Raw genomic sequence first — 24,878 nt, forward strand, 5'->3', positions numbered from 1 at the left:
ATTTCCTGACTCTGGGGAGCAACAACAACCACATTAATTCTGGACCTAACTCACTATTCTATTAAAATACAGTTGATTTTCTCTATAAATGTATAAAATTGTCTTCAATATCCTTTGAGGAGACCCCCCCCTACACTTACTTGAGTACATTTGAATTGGAGATCAACTACAATTTAATAAATCAGCCAGTTTTTCTTCACCACTTCCAGCTTTGTCATTTCTTATAGAGATACAAGAACACATATATGTATTGTATACCTAGTTCAGTGAATGTATTTCACACATAAAGGCCAGTTAACCAGATTTATCTGACCCTTTGTTTTCATCCTTCACCCTAATTTTTGTGCTGGATGCACCTCTTGATAAAGCTGATTATCTTTACAGGAATGAAAAGCTATACTTTAAAAACACCTTAAATACATTTTAAACCTTTAGCCGCTGTGGCCGCTATACTTAATTCACACTTTGCGTACACACGCCGCACTGACGGTACAAAGTACTCGCAGCGCATACACACCCAGAGATACACTTTAAACCTTCTACAGCAATGCTATGCAATAATAGTACACTTTAAACCTTAGCAGGGCAATGAGCACATGACACCAATTGTGAGTTTACCGCTGGGTTCCGACACCACAGTGGATTATTTCTGAAAGGGGGTTTACAATACAAATTATACGCTACAATAAAAGACAATATATATAACAGAATAATGGCTACAGTCAATGTACATACGGGAGTATATTAACGTGCGCTTCCCGATCCGGTCCTCCGTCATCAAATAGATAACGTTGTGAGTCTTGTCTCAGGCCAGGCTGCAGCAGGCTTTATTTATACAAGTCTTCCAAAAGCAGTACAATGGATACTGTAATCCCTTTGTCCATTGGACACAGGAATGCACTTTTACAGTACAGGAGAGGTCATAGGTTGATTTGAAAAGGTAGGCGATGTCTTTCTCAACTGCTCTTGTGGGTGGTCTCCTCTGGATTCCCGCCGCATACATAATATACAGTAAATACAGTTTATATCTATATTCTGCTTCTGCACATAACTATCCACAGGAACATGCGATCTTCCGCAGACCAACACCGGAATGTTACCCTTAACATACCCTACAGCTGGATACCAAATACCACCTTATAACCTTAGTCTGTCCCCTCTTATCCTGTAAAGGTGAATCCCTTTGTTCTGCAACCATTTAAACAGCTATAACTTTCTGATGTGGTGCAAGGAGACTATGTGTACATTGTGCACTATTTGGATTAAATATGTAATGTGTTCTGATGGCCCTCCTCTATGCGTACACAAACTCTGCCGTAAATGCCCATACCACGCGCCGATGCGCAGGACCGCAGGAGCGACCATACGCAAATTGCGGATATGTGTACGCGCGGCAGAACAAGTGCACGCGCAGTGGGCATGTGTGTGCAGTTTATACGTGCTGTGTGTTCTGCAATATTTTTCGACTTTGGCAGTCACCAATAACTGCCACTATCCAATCACTAAACAGAAAAATATCAATACAATATCTACAGACGATTGGATAGTCGGAGGAGAGTTGTAGGCGGGAAATGTATGACCTAGTGGGATAGTAAAAAGCATGTATGTATGAATCCATGTCTGAGGGGCATGTATCATCGAGCCGTATATATTTTAGATAAGCTTCGAGGTATTGCGAAGTATACATTAAATCCTTCTCATCCCGTATTAAGGGTCTGTAAGTGGGCTGACAAACACTACCGTGCTCTTTTCGGCTTCTTGTTCCTACAAATGGGGTGCACATTTAGTTGATGATACATGGAGGGGGAACATATGTGAGTGCTAGTATATGTGGATATCACCTGTCGACTATGTGTGTCATTAACTGAAGGTTGTAGAGATGAAGATAAGACACATATCTAAAATACATTCACATAACATTTACATAAACATTCTTGGGTAGGGCTGATGTCTTTTCCGGATGGGTGTATCTGGGCAGAGGGGGAGACAAAGGAAAAACGGGTGAAAGAAACAGGCCATGGAATTCATTTGCAATCCTTATCATAACACTGTATCTATGGATAGATCGTAAATTAAATCTGCTGCTATAACAATGCCCTCGCTCCTTAAACTCATCAAATGTGGGCCGTGCTTGCGCCGCGTCAGAATTCGAACACACCTAAATATCAAGCCAATAATTATGACGACTCCCAGGATACAAAGGAGAAACTTCCCTACACTCATAATAACATTTTGAGCCCACTCTCCTAATCCTGAGAACCAATTTCGTGGGTTCAACCATGAGACCCAGCCGGTCAGCTCATTACCCACAGCGGTCAGGGTAAGGTTGTGTCTCCTCCGGAACTCCCACTTCAACTGCAATATATCATCCATCTTTTGATCGATAATCTCTGTGGGGTCGTCAGTGCTGTTTGTAATATACGTACAGCACTTCACACCATACTGAGTTGCCAAAGTGACACAGTACCCACCCGTCACGGCTGTGATATAATTAAGGACCATCCTGTGCTGGATCAGTTTCGTCTTGTAAGCTTGTAACTCCCTTCCCGTATACCTGAAGGTGTCGTCATACATCTCAGTGATATTATCTATCAAGTTCGCTAGCGCATAGATATACCTATAATTTATAATTCCTCTGGCAGTACGGGTGATGTCTAATGCGAGAAGGAATTGAATCCCGGTGGATTCGTGGATCAAATCAGAAGCTACGTGCTCTGTCCTCTCTATGAGGTGTCTCTTGACGATGTGTTAATAGTGAGTATGAGTATAAGTAGCCTGAGCACTGCGGTGAACATCTTTCATCTTATCATGGGTTATGGTCATGACCTCTGGCAACACTCTTCCAACATAACACAATCCCTCTGAGTTCGGGGCAAGCCACTTATACGCCTTCCTCCAACATATGAAATAGGCATCATCGGGGAGAACATAGGGGACAGAATATGACATTACCATATTACAAACTTTCCAAGTGAAAAACCCAATCCCTAGTTCTCCCATCTGCTCAGTACAAGTATCAGGCTGGATGATATGAGCACAGTACCCTGGTGATACTTCTCCAACCCACATGGTCTTGCTTCCTCGAGTATACCTATACCGAAAATACCTTCCACTGTTGGCTATTTGGCGTACAAGTTCAGAGTCTATGGGTATCCTATCAGCTCTGTGCGAAAAGGCCATTGTCTGGTTATTCTACGTCACTTTCCAATTTCCCGGTTTTCGGTAATTGGAAATTTTGAAACATAATAAGGATCTATCTACATGATACTGGTGGAGCTTCAAACTAGGGGGCCTAGAAATATTGAATTTCTTGTCCACCGGTCTCCCACCCCGTAATTCGAGTACCTCATCTATTGCTAAAGGGTACGGTACTAATCCTGACTTGCTCTGACCTTGAGGTACTTGTGAGCACACCCAGCATTCTGTCTGGTTTAAGACCTTACCCACTAGTGAGTGGTAATCACTCAATGGATGACGGTCCATGTTGATATTAAGGCGGGACTGACATCTCTGGATGCACCCATCCTCGACTATGTTCTCACAATTCCTACAAATGCAATTTTCCTCAGACAATAACCCTTCACAGTGCCTTCGAGCTCCCTGACTACCAGATCGCTTTCTGATACTCGCCTTTGCTCGAGTGATGTGTTGCTCTTGAGATTCTACAAATCCATCCTCGCCATCAGAACCCATTCCAGATCCTTTCTCGACCTCTCTGGGACCCTCACCGAAACAGACTGTCCTGGTCAACAACAGGATTAACAGGAAAACTCGGAACGCAGTCTCTTGGGGTAAGTCCATCTTGTTTAGGGAAGAGAAGGGAAACAAGAAGGGGGAGAAAGAGAAGGAGAGAAGGTAGTGGGGGATGGAGAAAAGAAAAAATAAAAAAATATAAAAACTGGTGCGACAACCGCCTCTGGTCTTGTTCTCTGCGCTCAGGTGCCGTCTTAACAGTCCTGCCTCTCAGCTTTCCCGGATAAGACACTCCAGTGATACGATGTTCTCTACACTCTACTCTTTGTCACGAGTTCTCTCCGGGTCAGCGACCTTTCTGTAGGGAACATAAATCTTGCATTTCATTGTGTTTAACTGTTGTGTATTATAAGTTGTGTGAAGTAAACCATCTGTGGAAAGTGAAAAGAGAGGGGAATAATAAAAAGAAAATTTGTCGGATTTGCGTTCACCATCAGGCTGTCACACCATCATGTATATCGGTATCTATGCACAGTCTCCCTTCACCAGTATTCCCATCCTCCACCCTTTGTGCATGACCAGGCACACTGATACTGGTGTCCCTATGCTGGTGAGATATACTGGGTTTGGGCAGAACTCTGGAAAGACCGAGTAGGCATGTGATGTTTGAACTGTAATCCTGTCGGTGAACTTAAGAGGTGAAGAGGAAACTTTGAAGACAAATCACAGAGTTTAGTAACAGATAAGTTTGTAGAGGCAACGAAGATTTTACAAAGTTTGACATCTGGATTGGGCACTACGGGGAATGATTCCCTAATCGGTCTGTTCACCTAAAAAAAATTCTATGTGTGTTATATCTCTACTGGGACTATCCCAGCCATCAATCCAGTGCCTTGTCCATTCTAAATTCATAGGGAACCCGGTATCTTTGAGATAATTTCCTCTACCTGTGATGGACATGCATCTAAAACAGTGAAATGCAACATTAGTCTTCGTGGGTATCTAACGTATTTTGTGCTTCCTGGGTGGGAGCACTCAATATGTTTACCATCTCTAACAAAACTCCTGTTAAGTTACTTAGAGGTCACTTCTGCTAGAGAGAGAAGCAGAAGTTTAGAGGCCTCCTCCTAACCCCAGTAAGTTTTGTCAAAAGGGTAAAGTTGCATTTATTCTGTTCTTCCCATTAACAGAATCTGTGTTTTTCTATACTGTATCGTGATTCCTTACTATATGTCCCTTGATCCCGTCTATGTGTTTAATAATGTGGCTTGTTTTCTCTGTCTAGGGGTCTATATTGGCTATGTGTTCTACTATACCTACAATCTCTGGCAAAATGCCCTTCCTTCCTACAAATGTAGCATGTTCTCTGTCTTTTCCAAACAGCAGGGGTCTGGGTTTTAGGCTGATGAGACTTTGGTGTAAGAGCCTGTATACTTTCAATCCTCAGCCTCTCCTCCTGTTGTTTTCTACGCCTAACAATATTCTTGTGGTGTACAATTGTGCACTCTCTAAGGCAAGCTACTGTGACTCCTCTCCAATTAGGCAAAGATGTTTGTACTCTGTCCCTTACTGTCTTATCGAGTCCGTCCATTAGCACAGAGACAGCCACCTCCCTGTAATTCGTATCGTTCCCTGTATCCGATACCCCCATGTATCTATCCATTATTTGCAGGGCCCGATGGAAATATTCAGATGTCATTTAATTTTCCCTCTGCTTTATGGAGAAAATTCTTCTCCACTTAACAGTTGTGGGGAAATACAACTCTAGTTGCCTGTTAATTTGCTCTAAGTTCTCCTGATTGTGTTTGTCAGTCATAAGACTATACAACTCTAATCTACAATCAGTGATACATTTTTGGGTGTCAATATTAGGGGATAGGCACGCTTTCAAAAGTATCCGCCAGTGTTTGTTTGTCGGTTCATACGCATTACCCAGATCTCTGATAAATTTCTGACATCTGGCTAAATGCTTCCGAGGGTCGGGGAATTCTGAAATAATTGATCGCAGCTCATCTCTGGGCCACGGGCAATACATTGCATTATTCCTGGTGAGGACTACTCCCTGACTATCGGTTCCCCCATTGGGAGTTACTGTTCCCAAGACAGGGTGTAATTCTACCATTCCGTTCCTGATTTGTTTACTGTGAGGTGTTGTTGTCTCTGTGCAATGAGCTGTCTCACACTTACCGGTAGCTGTGACATCACCAGTTCTTTCATTGGGAATATTGTTACTGCACTACCTGGTTGGACAGACTCCACCTGATTGTCCTGCAAAGTGACTGCTTGGAGGAGAGCTGCGATTTGTCTGGATCCTTCATCTTCCTGTGACCTATAACCTTGAAAAGACTTCAAAATAGGATACATCTTGCAAAAATGAGGGTTACTACATTGTTTTTGCATACTACTATCGTTTACGGGTATATCATTGACTGTAGCCATCTCTTCCTCTTCGACCTGTGTCGATACTGGTGTGTTTGTGTTCTTATTCCCGCTAGGTTTTGAACCTGTTTAGCGAATTTGTTCTCTTTGCATATCCCCCTCCTGTTGACATAATTTTAAACAATCATTATGTCTAATCCTTTTTTTGTCTGGATTTTTGAAGACATATTTTACTGCTTACATTCTGCAGTACCTCTGGTTTAAAGCTGCCCACCTTAGGGAATGGTTCCCTATCTTTGTCAGTCACACGTTCCCATTCAGACAAAAAGTCTTCAATACTTTTTCCTTTAAACTCCGCTGCCCCCATGGGCCGCGGCTCTACAACCTGAACTCTGGTTAAACGTCCCTTACTTGAGCAACTGGCTCCCATAATTGTGGGCCTTTTCCCACAAACACCAAAATACTCAATATAAAGTAACGGTGAAAGTTCTCCGAGCGCTCTTCACCCGCTCACCGCCCACGTTGGCCAATACTACCATACACTGTCGATAGCGAAGGCAATGTACCCAACTTAGGGCCCTATGTGACCTATATTTACTGGAAGTTTTTAGGAATAACACCCTTTCCAGTAAAGTATCGGCCGTTGGAGATTTTCCTGAGAGAGACCAGCGAAAACTCCCTATGCACTTTATTATACACAAATCAGGCTTGCGTATGTTTTATACAGCGTTGATGATACAGCGATTTTATGCAAAAGCTCGTAAGAAGGATATCACGTTGCGCTATATATCGCACCCACAAACGCGCGGTCCAACCGCACAGCGTATAGGTACTTGTTACTTATCTGCCGGACGACCACTGGAATCGATTTTCAGGCTGCGAAACCTCAGCCGGAGCGTATAAAAAAAAACTATATGGGTCACAACACTTCACAATTCCCTACCACGCTCCTATAAGTCTCCTCACGACTTACGTATTAAACCTTATATTAACGTGAGTCAGCCGCCTCACGCCACCAAGTCTCCACTCACTTGATGTACCTACCACACACCGAGATTCCAAATTCCGTGATTCAAATTTCCACTCGCTCCTGCGTTCGCTCACTCAATTACACTTTGGTTTTTCTGTACAGAAAATTATCATTCATTCAGTCAAGCAGCTTTACTCCCAGAGGCAATACAGTAAATAAGGGTTTTATACTAAACTTTGGAAGCTGGGCAATCTTGTGTTATTGTAGCGTGGCTACTGTCCCACCTTTAAACTAAACGAACTATTGTGTAATTTGTACTTAGCGACCGTATTCTTACGCAATTTGCGTAAACACGCGATCGTGCTTACGCCGCGTGCAGTTCCGTACTTTGTCCGAGACACGTGTACAAAACCGTATGTCCGCAATAGCACAAATCATACAATTTCTATAAATGTGAGCAATATTAGCTATAATTGCTCACTTAACACGCCACACAGTTTCTTTTCTGTATTAACCTTTATAACTAGGCCAGACTGCGTTTGTGTATTACACTTACTTCCTTTGTTTATGTTATGAATCTAGTAATCTGAATGTTATGGCAACAATGTGGGAGAGTGTGCACAGGGTATGGGTGTACTCTTTTGTTGTGTACTCATTTTGCGCCAAAAATAAATTCACAGATTTTAAATAGCTTTTTTCCGGCTTACCTTACAAGTTCTTACCAGCATCCCTACAAACCATACAGAGCAGACACCATCTAATCAGCAATTAAGTAGGGTTTTCAGTGTATCCACCGACCAAGAAAAGGATACGTAGGATACCTTCTGTCCACCCTTATGCTGATAGATTATGTCTGCTTGACCTGTTAAGCAGTAAAAATGTGGAAAATCGGACGATGCCCCCAATTGATAAAGCTGAGCATCTTTACAGGAATGAAAAGCTATACCTTAAAAACACCATAAATACATTTTAAACCTTTAGCCGCTAAGGCCGCTATACTTAATTCACAATACGCACCTTTTACGCTATTAGCGTAAAAGGGTTCCGTAGTGTACGAACTTTGCGTACACACGCCGCGCTGGCGGTACAACCAGCGCATACACACCCAGCGATACATTTTAAACCTTCTACAGCAATGCTATGCAATAATAGTACACTTTAAACCTTAGCAGGGCAATGAGCACACGACACCAATTGTGAGTTTACCGCTGGGTTTCGACACCACAGTGGATTATTTCTGAAAGGGGGTTTACAATACAAATTATACGCTACAATACAATACAATATATATAACAGAATAATGGCTACAGTCAGTGTACATACGTGAGTATATTCGCGTGCGCTTCCCGGTCCGGTCCTCCGTCATCAAATAGATAACGTTGTGAGTCTCGTCTCAGGCCAGGCTGCAGCAGGCTTTATTTATACAAGTCTTCCAAAAGCAGTACAATGGATACTGTAATCCCTTTGTCCATTGGACACAGGAATGCACTTTTACAGTACAGGAGAGGTCATAGGTTGATTTGAAAAGGTAGGCGATGTCTTTCTCAACTGCTCTTGTGGGTGGTCTCCTCTGGATTCCCGCCGCATACATAATATACAGTAAATACAGTTTATATCTATATTCTGCTTCTGCACATAACTATCCGCAGGAACATGCGATCTTCCGCAGACCAACACCGGAATGTTACCCTTAAAATACCCTACAGCTGGATACCAAATACCACCTTATAACCTTAGTCTGTCCCCTCTTATCCTGTAAAGGTGAATCCCTTTGTTCTGCAACCATTTAAACAGCTATAACTTTCTGATGTGGTGCAAGGAGACTATGTGTACATTGTGCACTATTTGGATTAAATATGCAATGTGTTTTGATGGCCCTCCATGCATACACAAACTCTGCCGTAAATACCCATACCATGCGCCGATGCGCAGGACCGCAGGAACGACCATACGCAAATTGCGGATATGTGCACGCGCGGCAGAACAAGTGCACGCGCAGTGGGCATGTGTGTGCAGTTGATACGTGCTGTGTGTTCTGCAATATTTTTCGACTTTGACACTCTTCACAGTATATATTTGTGGGATTGGAATACCCGTATACTCTTTTCCATTTCCCTCACCACTTCACAGTCTAACATTCTTAACCTATTTACGGCGAGCTAATCTTTCTAGGTAAATCTCCAGCCCCATGTGTGAACCATCTTCTGTTTCTGCTTCAACTCTCTTCCTCTGTATCCATGATTTTGTTATCTCTCTGACTCCAACCTATATGTATCATTCTCTCTGTTTCCCCATGTGATACCCTTCGCCTTTCTGTATATGTATCCAAATGTCTCTCCGTCTCATTTACTGTATTTCCTCTCCTTTTCCTGCAATCAGCTCCTACAATTCACTTGTACCTTCTCCCCCTTATTTTCCACTTCTCCCCTCTTCCTGTTTTTTTACTCCTCTTCTTTTCCATGCGAGAGGCAAAACCAGTGTTGGTGGCTGCTGATCAGAAGTAACAGTGGCTGATGATCAGAAGTGACACAGACAAACAGAAGTGCAACTGCATTTAACACCACATGACCAACCCTAAAGAGAGCAAGTAATGCAAATACAGTTTTTTTTTTAATTTTAATCAATACTGAGTACTACAGGAAACATTTGGGAAAAAGATTCAGTTAATGTTCCACACATAGCAATTTATGATGGTAGAAAACCTCATAGCAGCTTATTATGGTAGGAAACCTTTTTTGTGGGGTTTTGCCGGCAGATAACCTGCATTGTAATAGGCCACAACATTCTGAAGGAACCTCAATGCTTATGGGTGGTGTAAAAAAAATTGCTGAAAGCCTGAGGGTGATGTAATTGGTGAAAGATTGGTAACCACTATTCCATGGCTATAACACAGGATGAACAAATCGCTCATTGGTTTAAACTTTAACCTGTTAAATGGGTGTTCAAAAATGTTAATCTCATGTTAACTATGATGCACAGTAGTATAAACTTCACAGTCTTTTCAAAAAGAAACACATTTGATATTTTAATGTGGAGGCTGAAAATTGTGTTGATTACATTAGAGAATCAGAGCTGTATTAATGCCTGAGGGGGCCTGTTGCAGGGCCCCTCTCTATGAAGTACAATGCAGTATCCCTCCCCCCCCCTACCCAAACACACTTCTACCAGCGGCACCATCTTCCATGTGAAATTTTTTAAAGATGGCGCGATGGGGAAGGGGGGGGGGTCTGTTCTGGGTGCAGGTCCACTTTACCTATTGGCCCATATGAACTGTAAATCCTGCATCCATCCTAGATACGCCACTGAATATATACTATGCATGTTGTAGCCGGGGGGGAACTAATAACATGTTAAAAATAATTAGGCTTACCATACTATCCCTTTAAACCAGAAAACTCATGAATTGCACAGGTTAGGGGGCTGGCTAACTTCAAGCCTGAGTTTCACCTGGTTTTAATCAGCCACAGAACCTGTGTAATTCACGTGTGTCCCAGTTTAAAGAGATAGCATGGTAAGCCTACTAAACATAATGTATATATGTGGTCATCTTTGCATTATTATTATTATTATTATTATTATTATTTTTAACTATACATCTGAAGCTAACTATAAATCCAGAACAAGGCCAAAGGATTTGATATTAAAAGCACAAAGGCTGGAAGCACTTCTCAGAATAAATAATTTATGATTTCCTTAACCTATGGACAAACCACACTATAACATTCACACAGTGTTCAAATTCATTTCTTTATGTAAGGTTTTGTTTTCCTGTGTACAATAATAGTTATGTAAGAAACATACATGCCCAGCATTTGTATTGTGCCACAAAACTGATGAAAGAGAGGGAGTTAGGCTAGAATGAACTTTAATAAAAGCACTTAAGTACAGGCAAACCACCTCAATAAAGCCTGATGACATCATCATTTTTCCTGTTGTAAACTGCAACAGTTCCATTCTCAGACATTGAATATGAAACATTTATAGAACTGGATGAAGTAGGACCTGTAAAATTCATCTTCTGAGTATTAACAGCTTATTCATTATTTGTTTTATGCTTTCCTAACATCCTGTTTCAATAGCCTATTACTTATATATTGTTCTTTAGCCACATGGGTTCACACATTCCTGCCAGTTGAGATAGCATGATTTATATTAATGACATCCTAAAAATCCATATGTTTGAAAGCATCCTGTGAAAGCGGTTACGGTATGTCCACTTAAATACATCTCCATTGGCTGCAGTCTGGTGGAACGTAAATTAAATGTATGGTGACTTGGTGCATTTAGAAAACAAGGTAACAAGAACCAGAATCCTGGATAGTATAGTCTGGCAACCAGAGACTTTTTTGCTGGTAGGGAACTACAAGTCTTAGCGGATATGATGAACAAAGCAAATAAAGACAACATACAGTACTGTACACAGCAACATTTTAAACAGGTTTAGCACATGTTAAAACACATATAACCAGTATAGTATGCCAGGAACAGTATGCATTCAGTTAGAGTTTTTAACTGAAAGTAAGCTTTCAACTGCGGTCACATGTATGAGATGCACTGAAATGGGACAAGCATTAAAAAATAATATACCACATTAGAATGCACACCTCAAAATATCTCTGATGGTGCTAGGTATGCCCCCACAGTAGTGTGGATGAGGGGGCACCAATGCTCTACCTTCTTGTTGCAAGGCTCTACCCCCTTTTCAGATGGAGAGGGTCCAGCTTCCTGGAGAAACAATGTTGGGAGGAATGGAATGTATATTAAATGGACTTAAGCCTGATTCAGAATTAAGAGCAATTAAAAAACAGAAGCAAACGAGCAGCAATTTGCTTCTGAAAAAAACAACAAAATGCATGGGGTGCACACGCATTTATTTTTTTGCATGCAGGGAAAATACTATTTTTGCATATACTGAATAAATACTGGACAGCCTTTGTTTTTACACTGAATGCTACAGATACATACAGCACATGTAGCCTCACTATACCATGCACTGCAAGATGCCTGTAGTGAGTGAGGCTGCAGTTCCCAAGCAACTGTGCTAACATCGGGTGACTTTTTGTTGCCAAAAATGCATCTAATTCGAATCGCTATGCAAATAAGACGCACAAGCAAACTCTGCTGATTAAACTGATATGCGGAAAACACTGTAACGTAGCATATCATATGCATATAGAGCACAGTAGCACACAGAATATAGGCATGCTGCATATATCAGAGTTTGCGTGCGTATCTTATTCGCAGAGCAATACACATAAGACGCATTTTCGGGGGAAAAACAGCACAAAAAGATGCCCAGTGGTAGTATTTGTGCTCACAACTAGGCATGACTAGAAGGGCTGATTAACGTGACTGCAGCAAGGAGGAAGGAGGACACATCTGTACAACATGCCTATACCCAAATTTAAAGCTCTGTGCAAATCTCTGCTCTCTGCCCCCACCCCGGGCCATCTTAATGTATAGGCAGACTGGGCAGCTGCCCATACTCAATGATTCTAGGGTCCTTCAAGTAGGTATGGGTTGGACGAGGGGCAACTGCCCCCTGGACTGGTGCCTCTGGAACCTCTTGGGAGGCAGGTAGAGTATGCTGCCCGGTTGCTCTGATTGTGAATTATACACAATCAGAGCGGCCAGGATGCATTCTCTACCTTGCTACTAGCCTGCAGCCAGACAGTGAACGGCTGTCAGCATGCTGATTGGTGGATGGCTGGAGCAATCCACCAATCACAGTGCTATCAGCCATTCACTGTATGGAAGCATGTAGAGAGGCTGCAAGGGAGGAATGTTATGATTTTCTTCCTTAATTTATTCCTGTGATGGGTGGGTAGTGGCCCCAGTACATTGCTTTGCCCAGGGCCGACAATGCTGTTTAGATGGCCCTGGCACCACCTGTAGTGCAACATGGTTTAGCCAGGGTGAAAATTGCTTTTACAGATTTAGCTCACTGTATAGTTCTCAATCAAGTACAATCATTTTTCTCATTGCATCTGTTTACATACACATAAAGTACACTAGAATCACATACTGTATAACATGCATCATAGAATTTGATTTTTTTGTATTTTTTCCCCATCATTTTTTCCATCATATAATACCAGTGGGATTATAACCTAAAGACTCTTTGTCATGCAGCACAATGCATTGGCCTGTAAGGGGTACAGTAATTTGAATATAAAGCTAATTTATTCTGAGGAAATTTATATTCATCATTTCTATCTACTAGGTAGGTAATAACCGTTAACTAGTTAACATTAGTCGTTCTTATTGTTCATTACTTCTATTCATATCAGTGTACATGACTAATACGCATAAATGTGTGTCAGTTTGTACAAGGGATGAGAACGGTCTCCCAGCATGCTCTGGGCCTGATTCAGAGACACAGTATATACAAATGCATTTGCAGCTATAAATTTGTAAGCTGTGGCTGTGCGAAAATATCCGCTGGGATTTGTATTAAGACACCCACCGGTGACTGCGCTAATCTCAGAGGCTGCGTACAAAGACGCAGAATCCGTTGCAGATCAATCGATAAGAGTAGTTCTAAAAAACTCTATAGTAACGCAGCATGGCCGCTGGAAGTAAGATGCCGGAGACATTGCAGCTGGGTACAGGATGGCAGCCACAGTTTTGCCCCCCAAATGAACACGATGATGCCTGCATTGCTGCTGCCACTCCCCATTACCTCCCCCAAGCGGTCGCTGACTGTCATTCACTTTGTAAATAATACTCTCTGCGACCGCTGTAGCAAAACCTTGCAGGCACACCAACCTGGATTTGCCTTGTAAATGATCGTCGCTAAAGAAAAAAAAAAACGGACGAGTTCGGCCAGAATCTCGGAGCTCCGGCTGTCTCGCACTGCATTACATCCGGCCCATTGTGTTCACCTCTAAATCAGGTCCTCTGTCGGCTATGGCTAACCAAGCATCTGGGGATTGTAGTTGCACAACAGTGGGAGTGCACATGCTGTATAGTGACCGCTTGAAAAATTCTAACACATGTACACTGTATGGTTTACCACAAACTACTGAACTCGGGTTCAAGATGACAAAAACAGAAGACAAAGTAAATACTGTACTGATCTGGAAAAAAAAAAAGAAAAACATAAGCTTCAAATATTGCATTTTCTGTGTTATCAGACGGCAGAGGAAGCTAAGTCTTCTCAGTTTTTATTCTTCTTGGTTTAAAGAAATGCACAGGGTACGGGGTAAAATTCCATGACAGAGTGACTCTAGAGACATCTTTGATCATTCATTGTGATGCATAAAATATGTCACTGCTGTACCATAAAAAGATACCTGCCATCAGGCATGGCTGTCATTTGCCCTGACTGGCTTATATGAGGGAGAGAGAAATAAAAATATAGCTTTTCTGTTTTGTACTTCTGTTGAATTACTGCTCAACAGAACCTATGTAGTCTATGCACATATCACGCTTCTGGTTTATTTCAAATGAAACGTCATAAAATAAACATGCTAAGGAGGAGAGATCTGGCTGATATTTTGTTACAGCATACACAGTTTCATATGTTGTTATAAGCTGTGAATATGTTAAAAGCTGGTGGAGAGCTAGGCTTTAAAAAAAGGATTACACATTTCCCGAGAGACCGGTCCCTTTCATTTGATTTCCTGTGATGCACGCATCTTATTTTAATTCAAAATCTGATCCTGTGCAACAAAAGACACACTTATGACTACAAAAGGAAATGGCAACTGGAAATTCATGAGGTTGATATCAACCCCACCAAAAATGAAGGCAACAAAACGTTTTTCCTTTAGTTTACGGGGCTATTGATTTAGCATTGTACACACATCTTAAAATAAGAGTCAGATGGAACCATCAGGAGTTGTTTCATTTACCATTCACATACTTGTTCTACACAGTTTGCTCTGGGATTTGTCCGGTATTTCTCTCCAAGCTTTTGATATTGAGCCTAATTCAGAGATGTATGCAATGTCAATGTTGTACGCAATGGGACTATTTTCCACTGCGTATGCTCCAAAGCCGCATTTTGAACAGGCAGTGTTTGATTAGTGATAGCGCACGGACAGAGGATTTATTCGCAAAATGAGTATTAAGTATTCAACATTTGGGGGAGGTGACGGGGTGGCTATTAAAATGCAGGCATGTCAGGACCGTTGTCTGGGCGTGCCAAAGCCAGCCACAGCAAATTTGCTCGCAGCTGGAGAGCCCTTGGTGTCTTAGGAGAGCCGCTCTGTCTGAGACAGCGCATATTTACTAAGTTTGACGGTCAGCTGAGGTGCATCTTATGTTTCCACTTCTGTACATACTGTCAGCAGTGGGCTTCTCTAGGTGGGAAAAGGAATCTGAGTCATTAGTGTATTTTCGCAATTGCACAGAAGTTTTTGGGATCTCTCAATCAGGCCCATTATCTTAAAAAAACAACTCTCCTGTAGGCATGATGCCATTTTTGAACAATTAACTCAAAGGGTGGGATGTACTATAGCTACAGCATAGTTTGTAAATGCAATACAAACTATGAAAATTACATTTTCTGAGATTGTACTGCTTTTATATATACCAAGCTCCGGAATGCGATACATTCCAGAGCTTAGACCCGGTGGGTAGCCCCCTCTGTAGCTGGTGTTACCCAACAGAAGACTATTGGTTTCTCTATGCAATTACCCCTGATAGGGAAATAATTATATCTCTCCCAGCTCCTCCAGCGGCTGCCACATCACTAATGTGCAGGAGGACTCCTGGGTCCTAAACCTAGAAGTCCAGTGATCACAAAGGACAGCTCTTAGCAGGAGAGATGTCCTTTGTGATACTAATCACATTTCTAAGTACATACAGTACCTGAAATGTATGTAGCCGATAAGTGGCGGGATGTACCGCATTATGGACGCAATACGTACATGCCGCCCTATGGTGGTCATTCCGAGTTGATCGCAGCCAGCAACTTTTTGCTGCTGCTGCGATCAACTAGTATACGCCATATTTTAGCTTAGCAGGGCTGCGATCACTTGTGCAGCCCTGCTAAGCTAAAAAAAATTCAAGCAGAAGTAGACTAGGCCTGGACATACTTACCCTATGTGATGGATCCAGCGATGATGGGCCCGGCTTTGACGTCACTCCTCCGCCCTCCGTTCTGCTGGACACACCAGCGTTACACTCACCACTCCCCGAAAATGGCTCCAAACGGTCCGGATCCGCCCTGTCACGCCTCCTTCCTGTCAATCTGCTTTGCGGTCGGCTCTGCAACCGCTTCCTTTGTAAGTTGCGACATAACACGGCGACCCCTGTCGCCGGGCAACGTCGCGCACGCACACTGCACCCGCTGCACATTCCGCACCCGTTCGCACCACAGTGATAAACCGATGCGTGCGAATGGGGCAGAATGACCCCCTATGTCTAATTATATTCAAATGTCAAACTGTTCAATAATGTACAAGGGTTATAGTTATTACTGATGCAGTTATCTTTGTTCACTGCTTTAAACATTTACTTTGACACAATATAAAAGTCGCTAAAGCTGGTGCATTGTAGGACAGATAGTATAATACCTCCAAAGCGCACATTCCTTTATCTGATTTGTGAACCCAACAAGACTGTAAGGACCAACAAAATTTTCTGTCATTTGGTAAAAGTAAGAAACTTCTGAAATAAGGTTGGTTACTTGTCATTAAAATAAGTGTTTCTTTTGAAGGAGGCATAGGCTTCTACAGCAGTAACTATATAATCTCTTATGAAATAAAAAAAAGGACAAGAAAACAACTGCCTAAAATTTACATGGCCAAATATTGACAATTAAGTAATTGCATTAATGTTGCAGTAAAAAAAATGCCACTGAAGGAAAACAAAAACTTTCTCATTCCATTTAAGGCACTCCAGGACGGGTGGTATTCATGTGACCGCCGGTCAGCTGACCGACAGTCACATGACCTCCTCCACCAGCCCGACGGGTCACTGTCCCGATGGTCGGCATGCCGACCAACAGGGACTATTTCCACTCGTGGGTGTCCACGACACCCATAGGGTGGGAATAGAACCCGTGGCGACCGCAGGTCGCCACCGAGCCCGCAGCGTGGCGAGCGCAGCGAGCCCGCAAAGGGCTTGCTGCACTCGCCCCTCCCCGCCGGGATCCCGGCGTCGGTATGCTGCCAGGATCCCGGCGTCGGTAAGCTGACCGGCGGTCAGGAGACCGCCGGTCAGCGGTACTACACCCCTTCAGGACACCTGATCCTTATTCTGTGGTAGCAGATAAAAGAACAAGGAGCCTCAATAGCGTATGAGGTCTGATAATTTGGCCTTATACCAAGAGAAAAGTAGGCAAATGGGTAAAGTCTCAGAGGGACGACGGCCAATGAAGGTAAATAAAATATCAGGCAAAGGTATAACAGACCCTGTCATAAATAGTGTCTAGACTAATCAAAAACTTGTTTTTGATTTGTTGATGAACTTTAGAAACTGTTCAAGACAGTACGGATGATACTTGGACCGCATGTTCAGTTCTGCATTTTGCCTTAGTCTTAGTCTATACAACTTGTTTACTATAATAATGATCAGAGATTTCAAGGATAGTTTATTTCTGTATACAGAAAGCTCTCACGTGGGTAATGGCAGAAAAGGAAATGGAGAGAAAGGCAACAGAAATAGGACAGTGTACACGGAAAAGCCACTAGTCTTCTTGAAAATAATTGTTAAAATAATTTATACATTCGTGGAAATATTTGTTTTGTTTATACAGTAAATCTTACAAATTTGAGATCTTGCCTTCATCCTGTACCTATGGTCATTAATTATTACTGTTTTATTTGCATGCCCCACCATTTATGTGGACAGAATTGTGCTCTGCAGTGGACCTATGATCAGCTACATATGTCTCGGGCAGAGCTGGGTTTACATTTGGGTAGAATATGTGGCTGCTTTTGGTAAAGATAGATTTATTAGAAGCTATCAAAACATTATAGGGCTGGGGGAAATTTTCAGGGGGTAGGGGGTGGGGGAACGTGCCCTGGGGAAATGGAGGGGATGCAATTGTAAATTGGGTTTTAAAATATAGTATACAGTAATATGTACAGATGTGTGTGTCTTGGTATTCCACACGTGTGTGCATATTTTGGTAAAGCAGAAATTAGAAACTTTTAGGATTATACTTTGTTGCATGCACGGCTAGGTATCATGCATTGAAACTGTGACAGAAAGCCAAGCCTCAACGTTATGGGTTCTAGTTAGGTACTGATGAGAAGTCTGGACTCCGGTTTAAAAGGCTATGTTTCTTTTGACTAATCTAAAAAGAGGTAAGTGCCAGTGACAACACTACTATCGCTGGCACCAAACCGCAGTTTTGTCACCTACAGTATATCACCATCCCTATTGAGCTCTATGAGGAGGGCAAAAATGGTCCAATTATCAGGTTACCTATTGGTGTTTTGATTTTTGTTTTTGATTTGTTCGCCACAGGCTGTCTACTCCTACCCTCCTGCTAGAGATAGAGCTCTTTAGGGTTGCAGCTTTTAGCTGGTGTTGCCCTATCAACTCACTCTAAAGACCATAGGTTGTTAAATTGCAGAGAAACATCAATGTTAAAAAAATAGCAATGTTTTATTTTTTTACTTTTTTTTCAGCTAGACAGACTGTTAAAAGGGAAGCAGCACGACCTCATTGCATCATCACCATGTGATTATATTATGAATGGCATCTTGGGTACCTTTGCCTAAACATAGTGGTTGCAAGGGTACTGAGCGCTATAAAGATAATACCAATTTAGGGGCAGGGAATGTGTGGTTTGAGTATTTACAGATCAATAACTCATACAACATTAAGCCCTTAATAGGAAAACAAAACCCAAAATTGACAATTTTTCAGCAAACCATTGTATTTGTGGGATTCATTTGTCTTTAAATTAATCTGTTCTGGAAAAAAACTAAAGTAATCCAGATTACTTGGAAAGTAGGCCATGTAATGGACAGTAGTCCAGGAATCTCCTTTATTGCAAAATACGCTGCTGTGTGGAGGACTAACAAAATAATTAAGTTTTTTCTTTTTGTTTCCGAAAGATGATCAAATCTCCTTGTCACTTCTTATATTTCTGTTCCCTTTGTGCAGCTGCCACATTAACCGTTTTCTGTTTGAAAGTTTACTCCTATTAGCTGAACATACATGGGTCATTACATTATTTGTAAATTTACTACGCAGCAGTGCTTTGAAAGAGAAAGAGTAAACAGCCGCTTAGCCGACATAAAGAATCGATTAGTGGTCGCCATCTGGATCAGCTCTTGAGAAACTGGCTGCCATATGTTTCAACCAACATGACAAAACACACTGTTTTATATTGTCACCACCTCCAGCTCTGTTTTATGTATTGTACCAGCTTTAATAGACTTATGAAATGGATTAGAGGCTGTTTCACTTGTGCCCTACTGCTAGATCGAAAGGAGAAAAAAAAAGTAGACGAAGGTTTTAAAACACTGAACAATGCTCAGTATAGAAAGCTTCTGACGGCGTCAAATAAAAGAGGTGCTGTAATTATTACATGTCCGTATTACTGCTCTTATTAAATGTACAAAGGGATTCATTAAAACTAATTATTTTAACTATTTTCTTATCAAACCAAAGACAAGAACAAAGAAGGAAATGGTGTTAAATTAATTTGGCGTGCTATTGATGAGCAGTATTTAAAAATGCACCCTATGCTGTATAATTTCATAAATAATATCTATATAAAAATATGTATGTTGCTGTTGGAAAAATAACATATCAGGTTCAAATGAAATTTAGGAATGTTAATCTCTTTTGCAGCTGCTATTTTTTGTTTTATGGTATTTTTACAGCTGTTTTTAATTTCTTTTAAGAAATACTAAACCTTTAGGAGAATTCCCCTGCGAGCAGCCACAGTACAGATAATTGGTTTCATTGCAATTCAGATTATGAACATCATTTTTCAGTTGTTACTTTCAAACTCCATACACAGCGAAATCTGTAAGCCATTTTCTTCATTTCAGCTACCTCAAAAAGGCAAAATTACACGAGCAATGCAGTCACATTATTCAATTGTCTCAAAGTATTTACCTACATGTGATGCTTCCTAGAAACCTCTAAACTGTGCATAAGTAAGAAAACATCTATTATTGTGCATAAAAATACGTGAAGTCTGTTTGCTAGACTTAATAATGGGCTTTATGCTGTGTATTAGATGTCACCGAGTGTACATATGGAATAATTTAAATGGTTCACGAAATCTGTTCAAAATAATTGCATGGTACTTCAAAATGCATGCTGCAGTTTTCGGTTAGTATCAATTTGCACGTCCCTAGTTTGCTTTTATGCTGTTAATTGTTTTACTTTTCAAGGTAAAAAAAATGCTAAAATTTGACGGGTGCTAATAGCGCTAGCTGAATTGATATAATGTGTTCCTTGGGTTCCACAACGCTTTTTGTTTTTTAGAAAAAGACACTGCGCATATTTTGTCCTCACTTGTTTAAGCGCTCCCATATACGGTTTACTGCCCCATTACAGAAGTCCAACATAATTATATATCACTAGAAACACGATGACAACATTTTAAGGAACGTGGCCTTAAAATGATCATCTTGCGAAGCGCATGATGATATGGTAGCATTGATCATACTGTAGCTTGTAGAATAGATGGATAACCAATAATACAGGGGTTCTCAAACTCGGTCCTCAGAACCCCACACAGTGCATGTTTTGCAGGTAGCCCAGCAGGTGCACAGGTGTATTAATTACTCACTGACACTTTTTAAAAGGTCCACAGGTGGAGCTAATTATTTCACTTGTGATTTTGTGAGGAGACCTGCAAAATATGCACTGTGTGGGGTCCTGAGGACCGAGTTTGAGAACCTGTGCAATAATATAATTAAGACTAGTACAGTATGTATTAATCTAGCATTTGTTTTTCAATGTAAACATTATAAAATCTGTATCACTGGGAAATTGTGTAAAGGCATTTCTCTATTTGCAATACCGTGAATGGTGAATTATTGTACCGCTGGAGTAAGGTGCAAGTGCTCAAGTTCTCTAGCACAGGAATGTGACAGGCAACTGAAAGGTTGGAATAGTCTGTGATGACTGGTCACATCACAGTAAGTTGCCAACCCATGACAAGAATCTAATATTTATTGTTGATATGATATATCTAGTGTGACTGGTTTCAAACTACAAAACACTTACTAGGGTTGTAGCTAGGGGCGTAAGACCGACACCGACACATCGGAAGCCATTGTAGCCAACCAGCATTCCTTAGGACAAGTTTAGCTTTCTGATTCCAAACCCTGAAGTGATGTATGTACAGCTAGGAAGCAAAATTGTTCTGCTACAGCCTTGACACGTTCTACTCATTGTAGTACAGTAAGGTTTCACAAACTTTTCCAGAATTTTGATAGACATGACAATGGAGGTGGATAGTGCAGGGAATGTGCTAACAAAGTTTCTTGCAAGTGCAAAAAACTAACACTCTACAGGTAGAGAGGAAAGAATAAGGTGTATGAGGTGTGTAGGACTCATGCATTTGACACACACTTGCCCAGATGACATGTAGTGCAGAAGGGAAGATGAACAAAATTCCAGACAATTCTAAACTCTGAGATGTGAGTGAATAGGGAGATGAGAATTCATCTAGAGTCAAAGTTGGTTCCTGGCCCTTGTAATAATGGCTTACTTCAATTAAATAAAATCTGTGAAAACTAAACCTGTGGTACAGCTCCATAAAATAAATGCATCAATTAATCTAATGAATAATCAAATGAATTAAACTTTTAACATTTTTCCTCCCTTTGCCCATTGTCTTGGAGTTTTGGTGTTTAGGTGATAAAGACATTTGAATCCTGGGCAATTCATATATCTATTGGTCAACTAGACTGCCGTGGCAACCCGAAACATCTGTGTTTGCTGGCTCAGGTCATGTTCTATAGTTAGGCGTCAGTGGTTTGACATGGGGGCCCCATTAGTTGTTCACAGTGATCCATATTGATTTCTGCAAGCTTCAGTTGTTCATCTTGGTGGTACTGGCCTGGGCACACAGATGTCATTAAATCTGAGGTTGGCTACTGCGAGTGTTTTCACCTTACTGAGGCATACTTGGCCAGCTTGTAGCATTATTTGGTCTTCTATCAGCTGTAGGCATGTTTAGCATAGTGGCAGGGATTTAGTGGTCATGGATGAAGCACTGTACAAACCTAATTCCAAAGTCTTATGTGATATCTTTGATGTTCATCACCCTCTCATTTGCATTAGGTACAAAAATCTTTGTAGGCGGCCCGATGGTGTCTACGTAATGGAGGGCTGGCAGTTTTTGCTCATGTTTTTGTTTATTGACGATTTGTTTGGATGCATTTTTCTATTAGTTCAGGTTGCTGCATGCCTTCATGTTAGTTCTGTAAGCCAAACCATTCTGAGACAGGAAAGAACAGTAGATCAATGGACACGGGTGAGATTAATTAGTTTGGGTGCACTCACCTTCATTATTTCAGTTATAAAGGTTGTATCACCCTACCAGGGAGAGCGCAGCACAATCCTGTTTTGTTTTTTGTTGTTGCTGGAAGGTCAAGTGGGATGCCATTTTATTTGTTTATAAAGTTCCAAGGGCTGACTTTTCTGACAAATTATATCTTTATGTAGTAATTTTAATTATTCAGGTGATGCACACAGAAGACACTCATCAGCCATTAGTAGGTTTACAGACAGAAAACAGATCTGATTTAATAAAATAAATGTAAGGAAGGCAGAGCATATTCCTGGGCCCAGACACTCCGGGAGGATATGCAGGCTGCAGTGTGCATGTCTGAAACAGCTGAGGTGTTATTTTGTTGTTGTTTTTGTATCAAAAATTGCTTTGAAAGGCTATAAGAAGAATCATGAAATGCATAATTTCTCATTGGTTTATCATTTAGGCTGCTGTTAATAATTTATAATCCTACAAAGTGTTAGGCACTAAAATGACAACCACAGTGTCATGTACCAACAAAGACTTTAACCTTCCAGCACTGCAGTCCTTAATAATTCTTATCCTTTACTTAAAAGGTGCTACAAATGTAAGAGTACATAACCTTCATGTAAAAGTGCAGTATGAACATAATGAGACAAAAATAAGATTTTACTTACCGGTAAATCTATTTCTCGCAGTCCGTAGAGGATGCTGGGACTCTGTAAGGACCATGGGGAATAGATGGGCTCCGCAGGAGATAGGCACTTTAAGAAAGCTTTGGACTCTGGGTGTGCACTGTCTCCTCCCTCTATGCCCCTCCTCAAGACCTCAGGGAAACTGTGCCCAGAGGAGATGGACAGTACGAGGAAGGATTTTTGTAAATCTAAGGGCGAGATCCATACCAGCCACACCAATCACACCGTATAACTTGTGATCAACTTACCCAGTTAACAGTATGAACAACAACATAGCCACGGTTCCACCGAAAAACTATAACATAACCCTTATGTAAGCAATAACTATATACAAGTCTTGCAGAAGAAGTCCGCACTTGGGACGGGCGCCCAGCATCCTCTACGGACTACAAGAAATAGATTTACCGGTAAGTAAAATCTTTTTTCTCTAACGTCCTTGAGGATGCTCTGTAAGGACCATGGGGATTATACCAAAGCTCCCAAACGGGCGGGAGAGTGCGGATGACTCTGCAGCACCGATTGAGCAAACAGGAGGTCCTCCTCAGCCAGGGTATCAAACTTATAGAACTTTGCAAAGGTGTTTGTCCCCGACCAAGTAGCTGCTCGGCACAACTGTAATGCCACTTTCCTAGTGGAGTGGGCCTTGACCGATTTCGGTAACGGCAATCCTGCCGTAGAATGCGCCTGCTGAATCGTGTTACAGATCCAGCGAGCAATAGTCTGCTTTGAAGCAGGAGCGCCAACCTTGTTGGCCGCATACAGAACGAACAGAGCTTCAGTCTTCCTGATTCTAGCCGTTCTGGTCACATAAATCTTCAAAGCCCTGACTACATCCAGGGACTCGGAATCCTCCAAGTCCCGTGTAGCCACAGGCACGACAATAGGTTGGTTCACATGAAAAGATGAGACCACTTTTGGCAGAAAGTGAGGGCGAGTCCTCAACTCTGCCCTATCCACGTGAAAAACCAAGTATGGGCTTTTATGTGATAAAGCCGCCAATTCGGAAACACGTCTTGCCGAAGCTAACGCCAACAACATGACCACTTTCCACGTGAGGTATTTCAACTCCACAGTTTTGAGTGGTTCAAACCAAGGTGATTTGAGGAAACGTAACACCACGTTAAGATCCCAAGGCGCCACCGGAGGCACAAAGGGAGGCTGAACATGCAGCACTCCCTTCACAAAGGTCTGTACTTCAGGTATAGAGGCCAATTCTCTTTGAAAGAAAATGGATAAGGCCGAAATCTGGACCTTTATGGACCCTAATTTTAGGCTCAAAGTCACTCCTGTTTGAAGGAAGCGAAGTAGATGGCCCAAATGGAACTCCTCCGTAGGAGCAGCTCTGGACTCACACCAAGAAACATATTTCCGCCATATACGGTGATAATGTTTTAATGTCACGTCTTTCCTAGCCTTGATCAGGGTAGGAATGACTTCCTCCGGAATCCCTTTTTCCGCTAGGATCCGGCGTTCAACCGCCATGCCGTCAAACGCAGCCGCGGTAAGTCTTGGAACAGACAGGGCTCATGCCGCAGCAGGTCCTGCCTTAGAGGAAGAGTCCACGGATCCCCTGCGAGCAACTCTTGCAGCTCCGGATACCAAGTCCTCCGTGGCCAATCCGGAACAATGAGTATTGTTCTGACCCTGCTTCTTCGTATTATTCTCAACACCTTGGGTATGAGAGGAAGAGGAGGAAACACATAGACAGATCTGAACACCCAAGGTGTCAACAGAG

At 41.8% G+C, this 24,878-nt stretch overlaps 1 protein-coding gene across 7 annotated transcripts in view; it reads right to left on the reverse strand.

Annotated features, from left to right (window-relative positions):
* The window catches only part of LOC134928326 (polyamine-modulated factor 1-binding protein 1-like), an 817,199-nt gene that overhangs the window by 81,425 nt on the left and 710,896 nt on the right, over positions 1-24,878 (reverse strand). The window contains exon 23 of one of the 7 annotated variants that reach the window (XM_063923949.1): positions 11,641-11,767. The exons of 5 other annotated variants lie outside the window; for them this stretch is intronic. In XM_063923949.1, coding sequence (XP_063780019.1) covers positions 11,734-11,767 — 34 coding nt within the window. In that variant the 3' untranslated portion in view covers positions 11,641-11,733. Of the gene's footprint in view, positions 1-11,640; positions 11,768-22,372; positions 22,416-24,878 lie in introns of those variants that run through there. One more of the 7 variants, XM_063923950.1, reaches the window with a different exon arrangement.

The sequence above is a fragment of the Pseudophryne corroboree genome, chromosome 5 (genome assembly GCF_028390025.1).
Source record: "Pseudophryne corroboree isolate aPseCor3 chromosome 5, aPseCor3.hap2, whole genome shotgun sequence".
Taxonomy (NCBI): domain Eukaryota; kingdom Metazoa; phylum Chordata; class Amphibia; order Anura; family Myobatrachidae; genus Pseudophryne; species Pseudophryne corroboree.